Source organism: Ruditapes philippinarum, unplaced genomic scaffold, assembly GCF_026571515.1.
Source record: "Ruditapes philippinarum isolate M1 unplaced genomic scaffold, ASM2657151v2 ctg935_1_1_1_1, whole genome shotgun sequence".
Taxonomy (NCBI): Eukaryota; Metazoa; Mollusca; class Bivalvia; order Venerida; family Veneridae; genus Ruditapes; species Ruditapes philippinarum.
In genome coordinates, this window is record NW_026855136.1 from 79,251 (window position 1) to 103,131 (window position 23,881).

Genomic DNA, 23,881 nt, shown 5'->3' on the forward strand with positions numbered 1-23,881 from the left:
TTGTAACAAGGTAGTCTGAGAAACAGCTAATCCCCTTCCGCAGCGGACATGAATGTGTACGTTTTGACTTTTAAACAATTACAAGTACATAGAATCATGATAGTAAATATGTGTGCCAAAATATTTACAATCTTTAATAAAGTCAAAAAGATATGGCTAAAATTACATTAAACATTGACCTTGGAGGAAGCAACCTGGATGTTGGGTTCTGCACATCGTGCCATAATGGTGACCTTGGGGTAGCAACACAATTATCGTGCTCTGCACATCGTCTCATAATATTGATCATTTGTGCAAAGTTATTTAAATTTGCCATAGCAACAAACGTTTTGAACAAAGGAAGAAAGAAAAAAGACGTGCATAATCTCAAGACTGCCATCTATCCATATTTCAAGTACTTTTTGCGTTGTCGCGGGATCCTATTTTGTGGACGGACGGACAGACTGACAGACGGACGTTCTAACGGGACAGTAATAATGTGGCTACTTTATTGTTCTTTTTAGCCGCATAAACGAAAATAGCCACTTAAAAGCATTAAGGAATGAACGACATCAAAAAGTATTGTCCCTCTAGCAACATTATAACTGTCCCGTTAGAGCAAACAGACAGACGAACGGACAGACAGACAAACGGACGAAGGGTAAACCTAGAGTATCTTCCGGTTAAACGGGTAGGTGACTAAAATTCGCAACAACAACAAAAACAAATATATCAGTAACAAAAGATAAGAAACTTTAATATAAAACAACCAAGTTGGCTTTGATTCCAAAAAGGGAAATCCACTACATATTGCGTTTTTTTGTTTCACTTCATTTATGCAAAAACTTTTAATACCAAACAAATTTTTATAGCGGCGTGATTATGATTTTTTGTCTGTATTGAAAGAAGTTTCTTAGGTAAAAAATTATAAGTTATCAAGTCAGTTCGAAATATGTGGTGTAGCTTTATTCCATTGCTTTTTAAAATCAAACACATATTTGAAATAGCGAAATACCAGCAGTTGGACTTGGACACTAAATTCAAAATTATGATAACTAAATTAAGATTATTTTAGCCATTGAAACTGGACGATGAAACTTTACTGACCGACAACAACGATAGTGTACTCAGTGTAATATGAATATGTTTAAAGATCATTTACTTGTTTGTCTTAAATATAGGTAGTTAAGAATCAAAACTTTCATTCCGTATCTTTTATAGAGGGCTATAAATTCAAAAGTGTGCTACTTATATGTCAACAGATTCTATAAAATCTTTTTACAAATTAGCTTGATTTTTTTATTTAGCTTTCTGAAAAAGATATATATAATAAACAACTTAAAATTTGTTTAATCTTAATCGTTGAATTTTTGGTATGTTCCTCTATACATGTATATATTTATATGACCAAAGTATGGTTTTTATCTCATGCCGATACAATTTTCTGTTCTGTTTTGTTATGTTAGCAAATACCTTTTGGTGACATTCTTATTATAATCAACTATTCTGATAATTAGAATAAGGCAGGTAAGGGATCTATGCTTTTATGCGTTAACCATCTATCTGTAACAAAAACATCGCATGTGATTAAATAATGAAATAAACTTGTTCTTGTGTTTTTTTGTTTTTAAAATAATAATTTTTGTTCGTCATTGTATTATTATTGTGGTATTATCATTCATTACACTTCTTGAGTTACCTAATCCATCTATTGGTCTATTGGATACGACATGCTTTGCACCGCAACGTTCAATGTAATCCTTCAATTTCTTGACATCACTTATGAACGTCTTGCTGAGCTCCGAATCATTTGTTTCGCTCAACTGTCGAAGAGTTTTCCCCATGGCTGGTTGTTCAATAGTAAAGCATCTTCGTCGTGGAAAATACTGTTTTATGCATTCTGCAATCTCGTTGTTTTCACCGACTGACAAACAGTCTTCAAAGTATTCATCAGCGGTTTTGTCCATCTCGAGAAAGTGATCTCTCAAGCATAAAACGAATATTGGAGAAACGTACATTAATACTGCTTTATCAACTGCTTTATCTTTTTCGGTATCACCAAATGCTTTGATATTATCTGACAACTGTGCTATAAATCTCGCGACTTGTTAAGAAATTTTTTTTTCTAAAATTATCATAAAATGACTACAAACTCAAAAAGGTTAAAGTTTTTAGATATCAAATACAAAAAAAATTAATAAGGCATGCTTGTGTTGATACTTATCCTCATTATCATCAAGTTCGGTACCGTTTTATCTAAATACATTTAGAATGACCAATATCTCAAGTGGACAAAGTACCTAAACTTCTGCACTATTCCTTACTGTTAGTTTTTTTTAAATGTTAAGTGATATTGGAGGCATTCTTCTTTAAAGAACGTTTTTTTTTAATATTTATTTCATGTACAGCTAGCTTCCAAGTAGCACAATATTCTTTACATTAAAAAACGTTTTGTAATTTGTATTTCATTTTAACTGTTAGCTAAAATTACGATATTATCTGTAGTATATAAACTAAGATAAACAATTTCAAAAATGTCTCTATATCACCTTGTTCCAATATTACACGGAAATAAATTGAATTGAATCTGATTTAACACATGATTTAATATTATTATACATGTTTTCAATAAAGTTAACACATTTAACATTAATGATATAATTAATATAATTACCAAATTGATTGAAAGATCATTTCGTCAAACAGTACCAAAAGCTCGTCGAATAAAGCAAAAATAATTTATTTCTGTAATTATTATTATTATTATTATTATTATTCAATCAAATTTTTAAGAATGAACATAAAGTCTTGAGTTGAAAAAACCTTAACGAAAAACAGCCTGAGAAGTTTGTGATAGATTCGCCTAATTTGTCAATTGTTTTAGTTTATTAGTTTATTTAAGTCTCATCCATTACATGTACATATAATACAAATATACATTGAATAAAACTTAAAATACATGTAAATGGTCATTCTTATAAAGAATTATAAGAGACTATGTGTATGTTGTTACAAACATGTTACAAGTATTATAAAATACAATCCACATTTAAAAGGTTAGATCAGATTAAATCTTACACAGATAGGTATTTTACATAGTCATATATGAGCAGTCCAGTAAGATCAAATAAAATACATATCTGAGTAGTTGTTTGACTGATAATATTACTTAACTTTTAGATAAGAACTTTAATTTGTTGCAATACTGTAAAACAGCTAAGATGTTGAATTCTTTACACTTTAAAATATCTTTAAAACAGCTTAGATCTTAAATTCTTTAAAAAAAGTGATATCACTAAAAAGGCCTTTTTTGAGACAATTTTCATTAATAAAAAAGTCTTAAAACCATATAAAACTATATATATATATACCTAATCATAATACAAGCATTTTGCACGTTTTTCTAAAATAAGGTAGCAGGATTTTGCAACAATACTATCATTGGAAAGTAAAAAATACGCTTGCTAACATCATTTAACATAGGAAACCCATTATTAATATACGTTGCTTTGTCTAACAAATTTTGTCTGATATCTACATATTGTGGACATTTCAAAAGAACATGAATTATTTTCTACTTCTGTGTTACACAATAGACATATTCTATCATTGACTGCTAGTCTTTCATAGCGACCAGTTTCTAGTCTAATTGGAGCGACTCCACACCGAAATTTTGCAAGTGCTGATCTATGCTTATATGGAAGCAGTACTTTGATATAGTTCTCAGTTTCAAACTCAAATTTGAAATTTCTGTATGTTCTCAATTTATTACCTCCTGACCCATGCAAACTATATAACCCATGTAAAGATTCAACCCAATTATCTAGATACTGGTTGAAATAGTTTACTTGCAATTTCTCGAATTTCTCTAATAAAGTCTGCTTATATAAATGTACATTTTCTACATCAATATATTCACTACAGTGATATTTTTTGAACAACTCGTTTACTGTAAAATACCAGTTATTACAATGCATACAAGATAAATATTTACAATGATTGTACACCATTTTATTTATTCTTCTGTCTAGCATTTTTGAAAATCTACAACACAAGTTCACGACACATTTTAGTTGTCTAGAAAAAGTTGGCTCCTAGTCTATGTCACCTGCAACAGCAAGGTTAGGTGTTTTTTTACCAGTTCCCATGAAAAAACGCATGGCCCTGTTTTGTATTGCATCTATACAACTGAACTGTCTAGTGCCCCAAATGCCTGCACCATATGCAATGACTGGCCGAATAATTTTATGTAAACATGAAATGGCATACCACCTATTGCCTTGAATTTTGAGTAAGTAATCCTAAAGGCCTTCCTGCTGATTGTGACACAAACTTAGCAGTCACTTTATAATCTAAAAATTCATTAAGCGTCAGACCAAGATATACTTTCGAGTTTATTGAAGTACCTCATCATTGCATTTAAAAACAAACTGAGATTTTTGCATAGACTTGTCCTAAAGTGTACAACATTACTTTTGGTCATATTGATTAAAAAAATCAAACATTCATCCGTCCACTAATTGAGCGATGTGACGTGACAACTACTAATGTGTGTGAAACAGGTGTAAACGTTCTCGGTCATTACCGTTTCAAAGGTTAATAGCAATGAACAAGTGTTAAACAAACAAGAACCAACGGGATAGGTGTACGCTTCCAAAGAATCTTTTTCTTATTTTCTTTAATTTTTTTCGAATTCATGTATTCGTTTTCAGTTTTTTCGTAGCTGATTTTTTGGAAGTGTTTATTTTAAAATAAAATTTCTGACCCTAGATTTTGACAAAAATGTACAATTTTTTTTGTTACATAAGGAATTTGGATAATTTTCCATAAAAGGATACGTTAGTTTCTGCATATCATCTGCATTGAAAACATCCTTTGCATTGTATATTAATGTACTACTCATCAGGACAGCTAGGCTGAAGATTCTGTTGTCATGGTCACTGTTTCCCTACAAAACGAAACTGATTTGAAAAAAATACAGTTACAACCCTTACAACAACAGTTGTTTTTACGTCTTAAATGAAAGAAAAGTCCTAATTTGTCTTTATCAATCAAATAGAGAACAACAAAATCCCTAAAAAAAGCTCAACACGGCAAAATTGTAAAATGTTGCATGTTCGGTTTGATTGAGCCTGTTCATGGACGGTACTGGAAAGTGCAAGTTACCGTCCACGCCCCTTAGCACCGGCTTAAGCAGAATTCAACATTTAAACACAAAAATGGTGAAATTGTGAATTTAGAAACATCCGCGGATGTGTTCATACGGCGGTTATCATGGAACCTTCAATGTGACACAGTAGTCAAAAGACACATTTAAAAACCGAGTCTGCAATTTTCTTGTAATTTTGTTGTGATTAATGCTTCCGAGGGATCTCACTTTTTTTCTAGATTTTTTTTAACTTTAATACCATATGTTCACGTACATGTAACTGATGTCATAGACTGTAAAACAAACCAAATAAACAGAGTTTTAAGAAAGCAATGATATATCACTTTAACAGTAATTCACTTAGAACACGAAGTTTTGTGCGAATGCATAAACTTGTTTTTCTCAAACTATTGCAAAAAAATAAATTTAAAGATTAAATGCAGTACATAATATTACTTTTAATTGTTTATATCAATTTGATTTGATTTTGTTTACTTTATTGATTCTGTTTTCATGTTATTACATTTGTAAATTATGTTCTGTTTCATTCCAAATAAAGCATGTGTTCTGTTCAGTAATACACAAATTGCTCTACCTTTTTTACATCTGCTAGACCTTCTGTGTCCAAGTACATTATGACTTGTTGATCGACTAAAGGGTGTATGCAGCAAAATGCCCATATTCCTTTCGTGTGAGATTGTACAGAATTTCCAAGTGAAAAGCCTGAAATTGAAAAAATATTGCCACCGTGATAATTAAAGTGATAAATAATCAAGTATGGATGATTTCTTTAAAGATATTTTCCAATTTTAAGATAACTTCCATTATGTATACTCAATGCTTATATCAGTAGCTTGATAGTTCAAATAACTTGAACATCGCTTAACGGAAATGCTGAAGGCTTGGTTAATAAAAGCATGTTAATAGATAAACTTAGGTTAATGCATGTCACCGTACATAACCTAGCAACAGGTAAAGTACATACCTATTTTAACCCAGTAAATTAGTATCTTATTATTTTTTAATTGGGTTTTACGTCACATCGACATAGTATAGGTCAGATCGTGACGTACCAGCTTCACTGGTGGAGGAAGACCTCTAGTGCCTTTCCGTGCATTATTTCAGGCACGAACGGGCACCTGAGTAAAACCACCGACGTTCCGTAAGTTTCCTGGATGAAAAAATCCAAAGTCCCTGTCGGGATTCGAACCCACAGCGGTGAGGGGCAAGTGGTTTGAAGTAAACGACCTTAACCACTTGGCCACGGACGCTCCAGTATTTAATTTAGAATCTAGTTATTTTGAAACCATCTGTATATGTGTCCACACGGCGAAATCATTTAATGCGACAAATTTTAAACATGATGAGCTGCGTATGGTCATAAAGTATGATATAATAAAGGAATTTATTGATTAAAATAGAAAAAAAGGTCCTTATAGAACGCCTAAAACAGCAAAATATTGAAAATATTGCAGACTCAATTTGATTGAGCCTGTTTTTTGACCAGTACTGGAAACTGGAAGAACCCATCAACCTAGGTCCTGCTTAAGCAGAATTCAACATTTAAGCATAAAAATGATGAAATGTTGCAGAAACAATAATCTATTAACGTAAATGTGTTCATACATCTAATTTCAGGATAAAACCTAATTGTTTATTCCGCACAATGCAAGACTAAAACCTTAATGTTTTATTTCATGCACATTTCCAGACTTAAACAAGAATTTTGTAATCTCGTTCAAACATTAACTTCCAGACAAGAACCTGAGAATTTATTACGCATTATAAGTTTTAGGTTACAACCTTTGTTTGAATGCCAAGGCAACATCGCGGATACGCTCATAAGAACCTTTGAAATAATTGTTCTAGAAACGGATTACATTTTCCTGCTCCCACTATAGAGGGTGCATTTAGATTTACCCTTGTTATTCTGTCCGCCCGTTCTCATGTTGTGTCGCACGTAGGTCAAAAAGTTATTGACAAATAGTCATGAAACTTGACAGGCACTCGTATATTGGCCAGTATGTTCATTTGGGATCCTGGGTGTTTGCGTTTTGATTTATTCGTTTATTTATTTATTTACTGTAGAGTTATTGCCCTTGACTTAGTAAAATTTACAATTTTCAACTAGCGTCGCACGCAGCTCAAACATATGGGACATATAGTCATGAAACTTTACACAAATGCTGATCAGCATTTGTAGTTGTGCACCTTGGTGTTTGAGTGAAGATATGTCTCTGACTTAGTAAATATTTGCAATTTTACATTTTTATCGCACGTAGCTCAAAAAGTATTTAACATATGGTCATTAAACTTTACAGAAATGTTGCTCGGGATGTGAAGTTGTGTACCTGGTGGTTCGGTTGTGGATTTATTTTTTGTTGTCATATTTTATTCATATTTAATAACTTGAGCATCAATTTTGTCCAGGTTTGTAAAAGTATGATTGTACAAAGACTCCAAAAACTAAACGGACCTGTATCACGTCATGTTGGTTTAAACTTTATTTAGTCAATAAAGTGTACATTAAACAACATTTACAAACATTTCACAGCAAAGTAAGACAATCAACAATACAGACCAACAAGGTAAAGGTAACGTTCACAGGAGTAATTCAGACTGGATTGGAAAACAAGTAAAACGAGAAAAGGAAAATTTTCAAATAATGATACAAAAATGTTGCAGTTACATGTAAGTTCCTTGAATGTACAACTAAAGTAACTCATGGAGAAAGGTTGGCATAAAAGAAGATTTATAAGGAGAAATATAATATGATTAAATGTATATGAATACCTAAGATAAACATGTTAAGGAATATGAGCGTCCTGAGAGGCCAATTCACACTGATATTATTTCTTACAAAATCGCTCCGATTGAGAAATTAATCAATTTTTGGACATCTTGAAAAAGGATTTTGTAATCATGAAAAGAGAACCTAGTTAACTTGAAGAAAGTTATTTACTGTAGCTATCCATAATAGACATCCGGAACAAATCCTCATTCAATGATACGTGTGCCTGTATTATAATAAGACTGTGGTGTTTTGATAATCTGACTTGAACGAGCTTACAGTTGTACTAGATCTGAGTGTTTCAGGAAGAGAATTCCAGGTACAAATGGTAGAGGGTAGAGGGTAGAAATGATTTTGAGTATTTTGTTCTGGTTGGAATTGGAGTTAAGTCAATATTGTCTGAGGTTATATGTACTTTGTTGGGTAGAAGTTAGAAGATTTAAAACATAAGAATATGATATGTGGTTTGTCATTTTATACAATAAGATTAATGTGTGTTTGTTTCTTCTACTTTCTAGCGATTCTCATTTCCCGTGTGATACGACCTGAGCTGTTGCTTGTAAATTTATACCTGATAGTTGTATGTGACGGTTTAGACAATTTCCTTGGAAAAATAACTGATTTTGTTTTAGAATCTAGTTGAATTAAAAGCCAAGTATTTGACCAAAAATGCATCCGAGATTTAGAAGATTCATTCTATTTTAAAATATATATACAATTTTTTTTTGGTATTTTAACATTGGTAAAATCCCTTTGCGAACCGAAATGCAAATACAATGTATACAAGTACAAATATTACTGCAATGCAGCAATTGAGAAGCTCCGCGCAAAAATGCGCTCATTACAGATACATTACCAAATTATCGCTGCGCACAGGTCATTTTCTATTTAGATTAAGGACTAGTGTACATTATTCCGGGTGTTTTGTAAATAATTTAGATTTGCATAATTATACTTATCGTATGCACTGTCCAGAGAGGGGCCAGATATTAAATTTAAAAACATGCTTTCACTGATGCCTACCTAGTAAGGAAAGTAATTCCAATACAAACAAGACTTATAAGACTTGTAAATGTAATGTGACATGGCAACATTGTTCAGTTTGTTGCAATACTGTAGTCAGTAATATTAGATGATAAAAAATATCAAAGCTTTTCTTTTTCACTTATAATGCCTCTCACTTTCTACAAATATCAACAACTAATCATTGTAAGAAATATTAAAATCCACATGTAAATAAGCCAAATTGACTTCATTTTTTAAAATGTTACTGGTTCGCGCCGAATGGTATATCATGCATATTAAGAAAGAAAGGCATTGATGCAAAGCACCAAATGGTGTCCAAGCAAGAAAGTGACGATGAACTAGTAGACATCATTCTGATGAACAGATATTCTTTTAAAGTTTTCAATGGTTAATTGGAATTTATCAGTGAATTGTGCATGCATATCATAGATGAATGGGCAGTTGTCGAAAGACATTGTTCATCATGAACTTTGGTCGGCTTGATAAATATAAAAATATTAAATGTATTTTCCTTGGAACATACAAAACAGTAGTCAAATTGAACAAATTCTGTGTTTATTATTGTAAACAAGAGCACCGCTATGCGGAGCATTATATGCCCGAAAGTATTTTTAGTAAGGATAAAGCATTTGTAAGACATGGGAATAAAATAAAGTATTACTTCTTTCAAATAGCAATCCTCCTATGAAGTTAAAATATTGTGGGCCAAATGGAACTTAAGTTAAGCTCCGGAAACTGTTTTCAGTTTTGAGGTAATAGCGACCTTGAATTTTTATTTTGTGACCCCAAAATCAATAGGGGTATTCTACTCAATGTGGACAATCATCCTATTAGGTCTGAACACTGTGGGCCAAATGGAACTCTAGTTATGTTCTGGAAACTGTTTTCAGTTTTAAAGTAATAATGACCTTGACCTTTAACGTTGTGACCCCAAAATCAATAGGAGTGTTTTACACAATATGGACAATCATCTTATGAAGTTTGAATATTATGGGCCTAATAGACCTTTAGTTATGATCCCGAAACTGTTTTCATTTTTAAAGTAATTATGACCTTGACCTTTGACCTTGTGATCCAAAAATCAATAGGGGTCTTCTACCCAATATGGAAAATCATACGTTAAGTTTGAACACTTTGGGCCAAATGAAACTTCATCATATTAAGTTTGAACACTATGGGCCAAATTGAACTTTAGATATGGTTCCGAAACTATTTTCAGTTTTAAGGTTATAGGGACATTGACCTTTGACCTTATGTATCAAAATCAATAGGGGTCTATACCCAATATGGACAATCATACTAAGAAGTTTGAACACTGTAGGCCAAATGGAACTTAAGGTATGCTCCGGAAACTGTTTTCAGTTTTAAGGTAAATTTCACCTTGACCTTTGATCTTGTGAGTCGTTGTGACCATAAAAACCAATAGGAATCTTCTATCCGAAATTCTTTCGGGCATATGAAAATATACAAACAGCATATAAAAATAGTAACAAAAGCGACTAATATTATAACAGGCATTTTTGTCTATCAAATTAAGAAAAATGGTTTCTTTTGATGCCTTGGACTCAAGATACAGTAGCTATATTTTAAGTCTCAGATAAATACTGAAAGTAGGACACACGTTGGAATGAAAATTTTGGATTAATTTCTATAAGACCAAATTCATGATTTTTTTGTTTTACGCGTTAACAAAAACAATGGTACATTAAAAATCATAAATAAATTTGCATGGCATGTTGATGTATTGATACATTATTTATCAATGGAAGACTGTTACCTTTATTTTAGACAGGTGTCATAGGGTATGAGGAAATTCACTAACATCATGTACATGCGAGTCAAAGATATAAAAGCTACTTGACATAGGTTATAAATAAAGAGCTATTGTTAATGATTTATTGGGAGATGAAGCTACTATTTTGTAGAATTGCTTCAAAATCCTCGTCTGACTCACCATTGTGTTTACAATCCTATCAATAAACCCATAACACCTCGACGAAAGTTTCTGTTGTTTAAATGTCGCAGTATTCAGCAAATCAAACCACCATAATACCGAATGCCTTCAAACAAAATGGAATCAACTTCTAATAGCAACAATTCGGGACACCAGGGTCGATTTAAATTATCAGGGGAGCTATTAATTAACTAATTTTTTTTGATGAGTTATAAATGGTACAATTTATGGTTGAATATGTTTGCATTTTATTCTGCAAAACTCTCCAGTTGAAACTACTTCTATAAATACATTTTCGGACTTTTTCAATGTTTAGGTCATATCTATTTATAGCTTTGTTCCCGTTCTCATTCATTAATATGACATGCTGCGATTCACCGAAAGGGGGACCAATTTATGACCTTACATAATAGAAATCGAAAGGAAATCGTGCTTCCGAATTTATTTTTAGCTGTAGATCGGAGGGATCAATTGATAAAAATTGGGTCCATGGATAAAAAACAAAACAAAACACAAACAGCATTAATCATGATTATTTGTGTAAAATGCGTTGAAATTTTAAATAATAATTTCAATTTAGAAAGATTCATGCAATTACGTTTCTTGGTAGAGCTAAATTACGAGAATATTTAAATGAATCTGACTTACAGTAAAAAAAGAAGATTTTATCATTAGTGGTTTGGGAAATGTTTTATACCAGTCTGAATGGTAATTAATGTATAGATTATGCAGGGTTGCGACTTTTTTGAATGTTATTAATTTTGGTTTAAATAAAAACATGTTTGTGTATTAATGTATTACTTTGTTAATGACTATATTTGCGTAGAGTAACCAGGGTTTTTAATTTCACAGATTTTTCTAATTGACAACTCACATGATTACAATACATGACATTTTTAGCATTTTATACTACGAAATTTGTTGAGGACTTTTTTCCTGTAGCAACACATATATAGTTGATAACAAGTATGCTAATATCTTTTCTGAAAGAATTTTTTTTGAGGTTGGGTCTTATTTTTGGCTAAAATGCCTAGCCTATAGAATTAAGTTTGAAATATATGTTCCTTGCAAAAGGTTGTTAAAATTATCAAATTTTGAGCAGAACGCTGGTTGTGATACAAGTGGATTTCTTTAATTTCGTAAAATGCAAAGTATTTTTCTGCCCTATGATATTTGGAATGAGTGTTTTGTCAGGGTCCCACACTAACTATTTAAATAATCAAATTATCATAGATATTCCGCAGTTTTGCGTCAGATCAAATTTTAAGCCGGACAATTTTCCGAACCCATATGGACAAAAGGGGCATGCTATATAATGCTAAGTACTTTGATGTAGACATTCATGTTTCATATATATGTATTTGTATGACCTAACATATTTTTGGCTCATTGAAAAAAAATGGGCTTGTACCGTACCTTAATTTACAACCAAAACTTAATAGTTTCAAAAATTGTCTAAAACAATGGGAACACAGAAAAATGACTTTTTTTTTTAGGAAAAATCACAGTAATAAAAACTTTTGCAATAACAAAACTTATTTATCCTTTTACTGTTTTGCCAAACCCGTCTGATGATATATGGAGCAGAATGTGGGTATTTATTCATTTGACTACTTGTTGTTTTTATTTGCTTAAGTTAAAATCATATTCCTACAAATTAAATTCATCTGTGAGTAAATCAAAGTTCTTTACTAAAATATTTATTTATTCTTTCTTACTATGTTTATAGTAAGTTGTAATATCCTAAAGCCAATGCAAGTACTTCATCTTAATTCGTTGAATTTAATATTAGACACCAATAAATTACTTTTTGTTTTAAACATGTGCTTTTTCTACTTATTTGAAAGAAAGCTTGTTTCTTACAAATGTATTTGTGCAACTCCCATTCGATTTACACTGAAAATAAGTTTGTGTGTAGAGGCTATAATAATTGTTGTTATAGAGATTGATCCATATTCTAACTTTATGAAATTATTTACATTAAACAACCTTTAGCGAAATAAAACTGACTCATTTCATTAAGAAGAACAGCAGAACAAATAAAAACTAGAAACCACGTGATTAATATTTGCTTTTGGTGTCCTAGCTGGGTACCAAACCTAAAATTCTAGCGCAAAATCTTAGTGACAGGAGATAACCCAAGTTTTTAGGTAGCACACCACAGTAATGTAAGCCACAGCTTCGAATGGCCAGGGAGGATTTCTTGGATAAAGTGAATATTCTGGATTTAACCTTTTATCCCATGAGCATATTGTGAAAAATGGCCGTTTTATTGAAAAGCCTCTTGTTACAAGTTCAAACTGCTATAAAACTATGAAAAATGCTTAAATACTGATGAAACTGAGCACAAATGTTGACTGGACCATAGCCTCTGTAACAGCATGCTCAATCGTTAATTTTCTGTTACCATGGCAACGGGAGACGTCACAAAATTGCGAAAAAATCACTTCTCAATGAATTAAGATAGAGTAAAAGGCTTTTCAGCGTCGGTTACTAATTACGCTCAGATTGACCTGAGGCCATTTTTAGCCTGTCAAGTGTTCAAAATTTTCTTGACGATGAAGGGGACTTCCGACCCCTTCAACCCCTCAAGCAGAAGTGGACACATTCCCCTTCTGGCAACCCCCTGATGTACTATTTACTTTTTTTAACAACATTTCTCAAATGAAAAACAGTGTTGGGGGCGTAAATAAGGCATTTTTTCACTGTTTGAGGCCTCAAAAAGGGGGGGGGGGAAGCCGTCGAAACACGTCTAAATAAGGGAAAAGGTAAAATGATTGGTTGTCTTTAAAGTGCATTTTTCATCATGAAATTTGTTTTTGTGACATCTAATATGATCACTGGCGAATTCGAAAACATGGCCAGAAATCACATGCTGTTGATTATAGATGTCAAGGCCGCTTTTTTTGTAAACATTGCTTTTAAACAGCATGCACGGTAAAAACAAGTCATTTTATAGGGGGTACAAACTTTTAGCAGTAGCAAAATATCTACAAGGTTGAGCACCAGTTTCTTTGTGATATTTTGCATGTATAGGGAGTTGCTAAAGCAGAGACGGTGTTCCTTTAGCCTGTATATTTGCAGGTATTTTTTGCCAGAGGGACGAAATGTGTGTTTTGGGTCTCGAGCCACTGTAGATTTTGGGCTTCAACGGAATGAATTGCAACTTTTTTGACTGCCTGCCTATTGCAGATGGGGTGATTTCTTTGTAGATTTGCAATATTATGTCATATGTTCTCAACTAAATGTGTTTTCTTTTTCCAGGTTGTGTAGATTGGTATCAAAATAATAAGACATATTGCTTGTAGGACATTGACGGCAGGAACTTGATATTAACTGTGGAGTGCTACCCTGGATTTCGTGGATTTTTTTGGAGTCAATATTTCAACGGTTACACCGTCAGAAATTACGGACTTGTACGGAAATATTGGTTCCCGGCCAGATGTATAAATTTAAATTTCAAATGTAATTTCGTATTCGTGTTATTGCAGTTCGTATTCTTCTAGGTGCATTCGTATAGATTTTATTTCAGTGTTATGTAACCCACTATGTATTCTTAAAGAAAGGACGTTCAAGATCATAAGTTAAAACTAAATTATTCAAATTGAAAGGTGAGAAGTATGCAACATAATATCTAATCACGTAGTTTAAACAAGAAGTATAAATAATTGATCCTTACATTCTGCAGTATCAAAATACAAATGTTTAACTGTCAATTAAAAGTAGCAATTAAACTTGTTTAAATCAAATCAAATTTATATGATTATAGATAAGAATTTAATAAATACAAATATAAATTAGATAAATAGAAATTGAAAGATAAACAGCGAATATATACCCAAATTCTGCTCCATAATGATATGTTAAAAAAAATAACAAAAGACATGTATAATTTTATATGGAATAACAAACCAGAAAAACTTAAAAGAGATACATTAGAATTAGAATACAAAAATGGGGGGGGGGGCTTAAAATGATTAATATTAGTTGTTTTTTAAATTCAATCAAAGCATGCTGGGTCAAAAGAGCCCTTTCAAATGACGAGGGTGTGTTTTGGAATGTAATATATATATAAAAAAACATTGGTAAAAGTAGTAGAAAGCACATTTGAATGTGAAATAAATACTCAAGTTATCAAAAATGTTTGTAAGCACAATGTTTTTCTTAAAGACATTCTTATTGCATGGCAAAGCATCAAAAACGACAAATCAAATGAAACAGCTGGAAAGCAAGTAATATGGAATAATTCTAAGATAAGGAATGGAAGTAACCTTTTTATATGAAAGATTGGTATGACAAAGGTTTTAAATATATAGAAAATATTTTTGACTACAGAAAAAAGACTTCTACTCTTTTGAGCATTTTAAAGAATTGTATAATCTAGGAAATAATGCATTTCTAAAGTTCTACCAAATCACCACAAGTATAAATTCTATTATTATATGATCTAAATATATGTGCAATATCATTGGTCCAAACAGTAGTCAACAGAACTTTTTATAAAATCATATTTACTAGGTGTAGTATCATATTCACTGGCTGAATTGGATTTTCCCAGTCTAAAAATAGATTGAGACTCATATTCAATGATCATACACCGTAGACTGTTAAATACGCGTGTTACTTAAAAATAATTGTTGCTTTTTGTTCTTTATGACATATTTCTCGATTAAAATATCAATACATTACCATTTTACTTAAAGGCTACACCGCAATGTTGAGTATAAACTTGAATTACTTTGTATGCGCAGCGTTCGCGAAGTCGTTGCACGCCTAACACGTGCGTCTTTTTTCCCGCGCTTCAACGAGGCAAAATTTTAACATGTATATTAGGTTGTACTTTTTGTGATTTTTTTTTATTTCTTAGCGTATTCATATAATAAAACAATTATTGACTAGTGAACCATTGAATATGATGTGATATTCACCGGCAGAAAGTCATATTGACCTCGGCTATCGCCTCGGTCAATATGTCATCTGCCGGTGAATATCACATCATATTCATTGGCTCACTATCAATAATTGTATAATATAAAACAAAATCTTAGAGATAAAAATATTTTGTATATCACGGTAAAAACCTTAGTTAATGAGATCAGAGATAGTAAAGCACCAAATAAATTACTATATACAAAGCAAATGCGGATTAAACCAAAAGCAAAAATCAAATCAGAAATTAAATGGGCAAATGTTTTAAGAAATTAATAATGATATAAAATGGAAATCAGTATATAGCCTAATTTTTAAAGCTACTATTGATACCAAAATAAAAACTTTTCAGTATAAATATTGAATGCGAATAATTCCAACAAATAAATATCTATTAAAAATGAAATTATTAAGTACAAATGTGTGTGATTTTTGTAATAAACAGCCTGAAAGTATGGATCATCTATTCTGGGAATGTCATCATGTTCAAGTAATGTGAAATGGACTAGGATTTTTTTAAAATTTAAACGGGTTACCTATTGTTTTCAATTTAAAAATCATAAGTTTTGGTATTTTGCAAAACAGTTCTAAAAGTGATATAATAAATTTCATTCTAATGAAATCTTATATTTTTTAACAGAAAAATAGACAAAAGTTACCGTCTTTCAAACATTTCCTGCCATATCTAAAACTTAGAATTACTATAGAAAAAGAAATTGCAATTATTCAATATAAGGTTGAATACCATCTTAAGAAATGGTCCTTTTTAAAATTATAATACGTACACTTTACCACAAACATTAAAATCATTAACCTTTATTAAAACTTAATGACAAACTTTAAACATGCGTTAATAATACATGGGTATGACCACTCTTTTTTACACCTTCCCATTTTTTCTCTCTTTTTTTTACCTAAAACTTTTCTACTTCATGTTTATTTAGGAAAGACTTGAAAAAATAAAAAAAAATGACTTTTCTCCTCTTTTCCTTATATGAAAAATTAAAGATAAAATTCTATGACATAAGTAAAAATTAAGCTAGAGATAACATTCACTAAAAACAAATTATGATATGATTTGATATTATTATGTAACTTTGTGAAATAAATTTATATATGCAATTTATGTACATGCATGTCATAAAGGTATAATAAATTGTAAAAAAAATATGTATGACCTTACGTAAAATGCATATTTTTGGCTCATTGACAAATCTGTTTGTACCGTACCCAAAAGGTATGGCCACACATGTTCAATTCAGTATGGAACTGAAACATCAAAATTCTTGATTATTTATATATTCAAAATGTTTTTCAAATGCGACATTCATGTACACTTGATGATTTACAGACAAAAACAACACCAGAATCCCTTTAGAAAGCCTAACAAAGCAAAATTGAAAATGTTATGCGACATTCATGTACAATTGATGATTTACAGACAAAAAACAACACCAGAATCCCTTTAGAAAGCCTAACACAGCAAAATTGAAAATGTTGCAGGCGAGGTTTCATGGAGCCTGTTCATGGTCTATACTGGAAAAAATAGTTACCGTTTACGTCACCTATTCAAGAATCATTTCTGTATAGTTTCATCAAAAACTACCAGATGGTTAAAAGAAGATTTGATTTAAAGGTTTTCTCTATTTGCTTACTCAGTTAGCCATTTAATTCAGCACATCAGAACAATTTTAGCAACTTTAGTAAAGGACTACTCAATCATTTCTATAGAGCTTTATCAAAATCTGTTAGCTGGCTGAGGAAAAAATGTCATACAATACCTTTTTCGATTATAAGCTCTGACAGTCATCTTTTTCAGGAGACCTGTCTGAAGCATTTGAGAATTCTTTTAAAAAACGAGGATCATTCCCGTTAAGTTTAATTGAAATTTACCAAAAGCAAGGTTAACCAAATGGTTTTTGTAAGTCAATTTTGTGTTCCCTTGCTTTTACACGAGTGAGAGCCAGTTTCTATCGTAATATAAACATTAAACAAGCTAAAATTCATGAACAAGGAACAGAAAAACGATGAAAATGTCTCACAGATTAATAATTCATCTATAAATCTATTATTTATAATAATATTACAAAGTTTTGTGTCAAGGAACATTTTAATTATTCATTTTAAATGTTCCCATTTGTTCGGTCGATATAAATTAATTGAAAAGAAAAAGGAAAGTGTGATTCCGTAGTAATTGAAATCTGTAAATTACAATGTTTTTTTTTATGATAAGGTAATGATTGAATTTCCGTTTGCTGTGACTACAAAACACCATAGTCAAACGTCTGTCACATTTTATTACAAATCTAAATGTACATTTATTACAAATTATACCGTGGAAAAGAAGCGAAAGGACTACAGATAATATACGTGTAAGTTTTAATAGTAAATTGATAAAATCAATGGTACCGACTAAGAAACAAACAGGTACAGGATTGTAAAGAACATAGTAGTCCATTTTGAGGGCTTATATATGCGTTTCTCATCTGTTATAGATTGAAAATGAAACAAGGGTTGTCAAAACTATTGCTACATTATGCCTTAAACATACCCTTCAATCTTTAATTAAGAAGTGAAGTTTTTTTGTAAGATGAGAAGAAAAGAAGATCATCCATTGCATTCTTTCAGTAAATGTGTGACGACTGAAAAATCCGCACCAGTTATATATCATATGAAAAACTAGGTCACAGGAGCTAATAAAGAAAAACCTTGTTAACCCTCTAGTGGTCACTTTTTGACTAAAATGTCATTAAACTTTGTCAGGATGCTTGTCTAGTTAATTGCTTGGATAAGTTCGAACATGGGTCATCTCGGATGAAAAACTAGGTCACTAGCTAAAAATAGAGAAATCTTGTTAATACTCTTGTGGCTACTGTTTTGATCAAAATATCATATAAATTGGTCTGACAGTTTGTTTTGATGATTTCTAGGTCAAGTTCGAATATGGGTTACCTGAAGTCAAAAACTAGGTCACACCGCCAAAATATGAAAAAACCTTGTTAACACTTTAATGGTCACATTTTTTCCTCAATCCTCACCAAACTTGGTCAGGATGTTTGTCTAGGTAATTGCTCGGATGTGTTTGAACATGGGTCATTTCGGATGAAAAACTTTGTCATAGGAGCAAAAAAAATAGAAAAACTTTGTTAACAGCCAAGTGGCTACTATTTTTATCAAAATATCTTGGAAACTGGTCTGAAAGTTTCTTTTGATGATTTCTAGGTCAAGTTCGAATATGGGTACCCTGGGGTAAAAAACTAGGTCACACTGTTCAAATATGGATAATCCTTGTTAACATTCTAGTGGTCACGTTTTTGACTCACCTGTCATGAAACTTGGTCAGAATGCATGTCTAGGTAATTTTTCAGATGAGTTTGATGGGTCAGGTGAGCAATCTAGGGCCATCTTGGCCCTCTTGTCTTTTTTTAGCACTTGCGGCCATCTTGTAAAAGAGACCGTTTGGGCAATTTTATAAAACCCCACCCAAGAATTATTCCTGCATTCTTTCATCAAAATCTAACTAACAGTTAAATAAAAGATGTCGTTTTTCTATTTGAAGCTCAAGTGAAAATCTAGTTCAGCTGTCAAAGTATCGCCCATTATGCAGGTGCGATTATGTTGCGAGTGTTGTCATTGGCTGATGAAAAAACGCTATTCGTTGCGGCTATACGCCGTTCTAAACCGGACTCTTGTTATTAATAAGCCAATGAAGGTCTCAGTCCGGTACGGAATTAGACCCAACCCGATTTAGTCTAGAAGTAGTTCTTTAATTTTTGAAGCGGCCTAGTCTCTGGTTTTGATTGGTCATAATTAAAGTGTATTTATTGCATGTGTGTTGTTTTTGTGTGTTATAGGATTACTTTAAAAGTTGTTTTTCGTGTATTCTCCAGGAACTCATGTGTTGACGTAGGGATTGAAGATGTACTACCCATCAGCAGTCAGTAGTTTTTAAAGTGACGAATTTAAACAGAGTTACAACGGAATGAATATTTCTGAAAAAGGAGATGGCTAACATAATATATTTTTGTTCTCGTTTTACAAAAATAGTGTTGATGTTTAAGTTTAAGACAGTATATAATTAACCAAGAACAGTGGAATCGAGAATTAAGCCATTAACTATAGAACAAAGAGTACGAAAATTCACAAGGCCGAAACCTGAAACTGACAGTCACTAATAAAAGTTGTACATACGAACATCATTCAAAATGGAAGCCGATGATAGAAATAATCAAACAAACAAAAAATGTTAAAATAATTTGTACCAGAAGTTAGTGATTGTATCATTGGTGGTGGTGGGTGATTGATATTTAACGGATTACATAACAGCATACGTTTGCAAAAGTGTATAATTTTGCAAACCGAAGTTTTAGGAACGTGTGTACAAATGAACCACGATGGATTGTTTTCATAATATCTTGTCCATGTATCAAAGTGGGTCATTTTTTAAATGACCGATTCTTTTATGAAAGTACAACAGTCAAAGATAACACTGTACTGCGTTCTATTTATTTTATTTTTTTATGAATTTAGCAATTTTGGGTTATATTCCTTGTTATATTATGTATATAGTGGTTAAGAAAACAAATGACAGAAGCCCCAGTGGAATGAACAGTTCATATATTAATTCTGAAATAACTTTGACGGAATAGAAATATTTTATATAGTTTAAATGTGTGAATGCATTTTACGAACGCGTGTTGATAATGCGAGGCCACGACTTGTATCCCGTGTTTATATTATAAATTTATAAAATGTGGATAGATATTAATAAAGATAATAGATAAAAATTAATATAGCACAGATAAAAGAAATTAAGCTTAATGGTCATCCGTAGTGGCATACGATATCTTATTATAAGTTATCCAACTCTTCACTCATTGTCCAATTGAAATATGCACTAGCACAGTAAAAATCTAGCTTTTTTGAGCAATTTTCATGATTTTTATTCAAATATTAGGAAATAGGTTACTGTTGGATATTTAAATTATCTTAACGGTTTACATTAATACATTTAATGACGAAGTATCCAAAAGTATTTCTACAGCAAAAAAGCAAGCAGATTTCATTAATTAGACCTTCAAAGTCAATGTCATTGTTGAGTGAAGTCATATATTTAATTTAGTCTCTACTTAAAGGTATTGTTCATTGGATTGTTGCATCTTACAATGAAGACAATCAATTTATGAATTACAAAGTTATAGGAAATTATAAAGGAGTCAAGCAAAATTCAAACATTTCATGTCAATTTTATTTATGATTCAAAGTCAAGTTAAGTCTTTTGTACTTAAAGACCTTGCTCAAAGAGTTATAGTGAGTAGATAATCCATTAAGAAATAAAAGGTACCGGCAATGTCCAATGTTAAGCTTTTGGTCGACAAAGGCAATGAGAACAGACAACATGACTGTAGCAACACTTCGAATATTTCTTTCGAAAGAGTCGAGCTAAAAATCATTACCATGGTGTTAAGCATGTCTCTGCCTAAAGAGGACAGGGTCACATAATTGACATGCACTTAGATCTATATATCAATATAATAGGTCTTAAACATCGTTTCTTCCACAAACGAGTGGTTGGCTAAATAAAAGTAGAATTATCACTCTATTATACAAATAATGAACATAAAGTTAATTTATATTTGAGAGAAATTACATTATTAATGAAAAATATTTTATGAAAACATAAAAATATTTGTGACCATGGCATTCTGATTTAAGTTTTCGAAAATTTAATTGTGTGCTTTTTGAAGTTGAAATACAGGTATAATATTGTTTGAGGATTTCTGCTTTTTACTATTTTAAAACAAAGATTATTGTTGTTTACAGTCAGTTAATATATGTACAAATTTATCTCTAACATATACAAGTATCTCTTGTAATATTACGTTCTCTTGTGACAAGGGTATATGGGTATATTAACTTGGCATGTATCAATATAGATCTTAACAAAAGTAGATGAAATAATCATGCACTTATGGCCTTGGGGTCAAGTAGTATCAAATTGATTATTGAAATAAAAACATGATCCGGACCCAGACAAGTGAAATGAATGGATTTCTTCTTTTATTCAAAAATTATTTAAATATTTTTTTTAAAAATTATTACATGTACTTAAAACCGAACTGCATTCGGGCCTTTACTGTCCCGCCGATGCAATGTTCTTGCTAATATTTAAACGTAAACAAGAAAGAAAATGAGTTTATATACATTTCACATTATTTTGAAAATAGAAGTGAACGTTTTCTTTGCCTTGCTGATCTCTGTCCTCTGTTCTCATTTTTTTTAAACAAACTAACAAATAATTAGTGAAAATGTTATATGTAAACAAACAAGTGGCAGATATTTTAACTTTACCGTTTTGGCACCCAGCAATCTTGTTCATAAGATACGATTTTCCTGTCCTATAAAGTCCAGTTATGGCCACAACACTAAGTGGAACATCAATCAGTTCAATTTCGTTGACTATACTTTCATTTACTTCTAAAACGCCCTTGTCATTAATCGTTATTAGACACTGTGGTTCATTAAAAACAGACAGTGTTTTGAATCTGAAATTAGATAAAAACATCCTTTTCCCATTGTCATACAACATAAACAATATAGAAATACTGTGCTTATCTTTGAATAAGACAATTTAATCACAGAAATTTATCCAAATCTATGAAATTCTTACGGAGTTTATCTAATTTAAAGGGATACACAGGCAAAATAATGACAAAAATACAAAAATGATCTTCTGTACTCAAATCACCCTAAAATGACTTTTCTTAAAGTCCCACCATAAATTTCTGTATAGATTCTATATATTTTGGGTTTGAACCTTAGATATATTTATATATGTTGAACGAAATTTGGTTGCCAGCAGAATCACCGAATAGTTTAAAAACAAGTCGTGTGTTTTGAACAAACCCTGGAAGTTACTATAACAGGTATTGAAGATATTGTATGATTAAAACAAGTCTAAGTAATTGATTTGACATGTTCTTTAACGTTTCCAGAGTACACAGTGACAACTATTTTGAAATCATTAAGCGCTCTAACCTGACCCACGCGGGTCAAGTTAGGAAAACACCATTTATTCTTTATATGGAGAAAAGTTTTGTTCTTTTGACTGTTTAGTGTATTCATTTTGATGACATTTACAGAATAATGAATAAAAAATTAAAAACTAAAAAATTAAAATTTTGCCTGTGTCTCCCTTTAAAGGATAAGGATGAATAAACTATGAATGGGAATCTGCGTTTCCTATTTCAAATCAAGTAAAGTTGCTTTTTTTCTTTAAAAAATGCCAGTTGTTTGTTTAATGACACTATATATTCGAAATGTGACCACTAACAGTATGTATAATTTTAAACATAACATACCTCCTTTGTGTGAAGTCAAACATGCTTATTTTAAATTTAAAAAGAGACTGTTATTAATATGTTATTAATATGTTCTAATCCCAAATTTGATCTTAGTAAATCTTTAACCGATCGCATCAAAATTTCAAAAATAGTTCTGAAAATAAAGTTTGTTTATATTTTTTATTTGAGTACTATTAAGTGTTATAACCTTTTTACTTTTATAAATCACATAATTAGTATCATAGATGAAGACAGCAACATTTTATTCGCTTCCAAACACCGTAATGTTATTTCTTAAAAAAAACTCGGAAATGTATTGGAGTCACATTCATCTTGGCTTGTATATGATAAATGTCATTACATCAAGGAAAGACTGAGTGTTTTGTCGTTGGTTTCAAACGAAATACTTAACAAGTAAAAGAATTTGGAATTGTTTAATGACATTTGTTTTGAATCCACACAATCTCCTAATCACGTAAGTTTAGATTTTGATAATATTTTGTCCGAAAATACTTTTGAAAATGACATTCTTTGAAAGGTAAAAATTTATGCCTAAAAATTATGTTAACACATGTTAGGTTTTGAGATTGGAAGACTAGAAAATATTTATGTTTATCACGGAACATTGCAACTTAGATTATTTATGTATTTTTGGTATTCGAGTCTGAACAAAAATTAAAAAAAACCTTCAAATTTGTCAAACTTAAATT

The 23,881-nt window shown here is 31.3% G+C and overlaps 1 protein-coding gene across 3 annotated transcripts in view; it reads right to left on the minus strand.

The window, feature by feature from the left end:
- Nucleotides 1-23,881, minus strand: part of LOC132742230 (guanylate-binding protein 2-like) — a 52,514-nt gene that overhangs the window by 11,387 nt on the left and 17,246 nt on the right. For all 3 annotated transcript variants that reach the window (XM_060730566.1, XM_060730567.1, XM_060730568.1), the window contains exons 4-7: nt 22,180-22,373; nt 5,724-5,851; nt 4,818-4,927; nt 1,679-2,076 (exon numbers count right to left, since the gene is read on the minus strand). In XM_060730566.1, the coding sequence (XP_060586549.1) occupies nt 1,679-2,076; nt 4,818-4,927; nt 5,724-5,851; nt 22,180-22,373 (830 nt within the window). The remainder of the gene's footprint in view (nt 1-1,678; nt 2,077-4,817; nt 4,928-5,723; nt 5,852-22,179; nt 22,374-23,881) is intronic.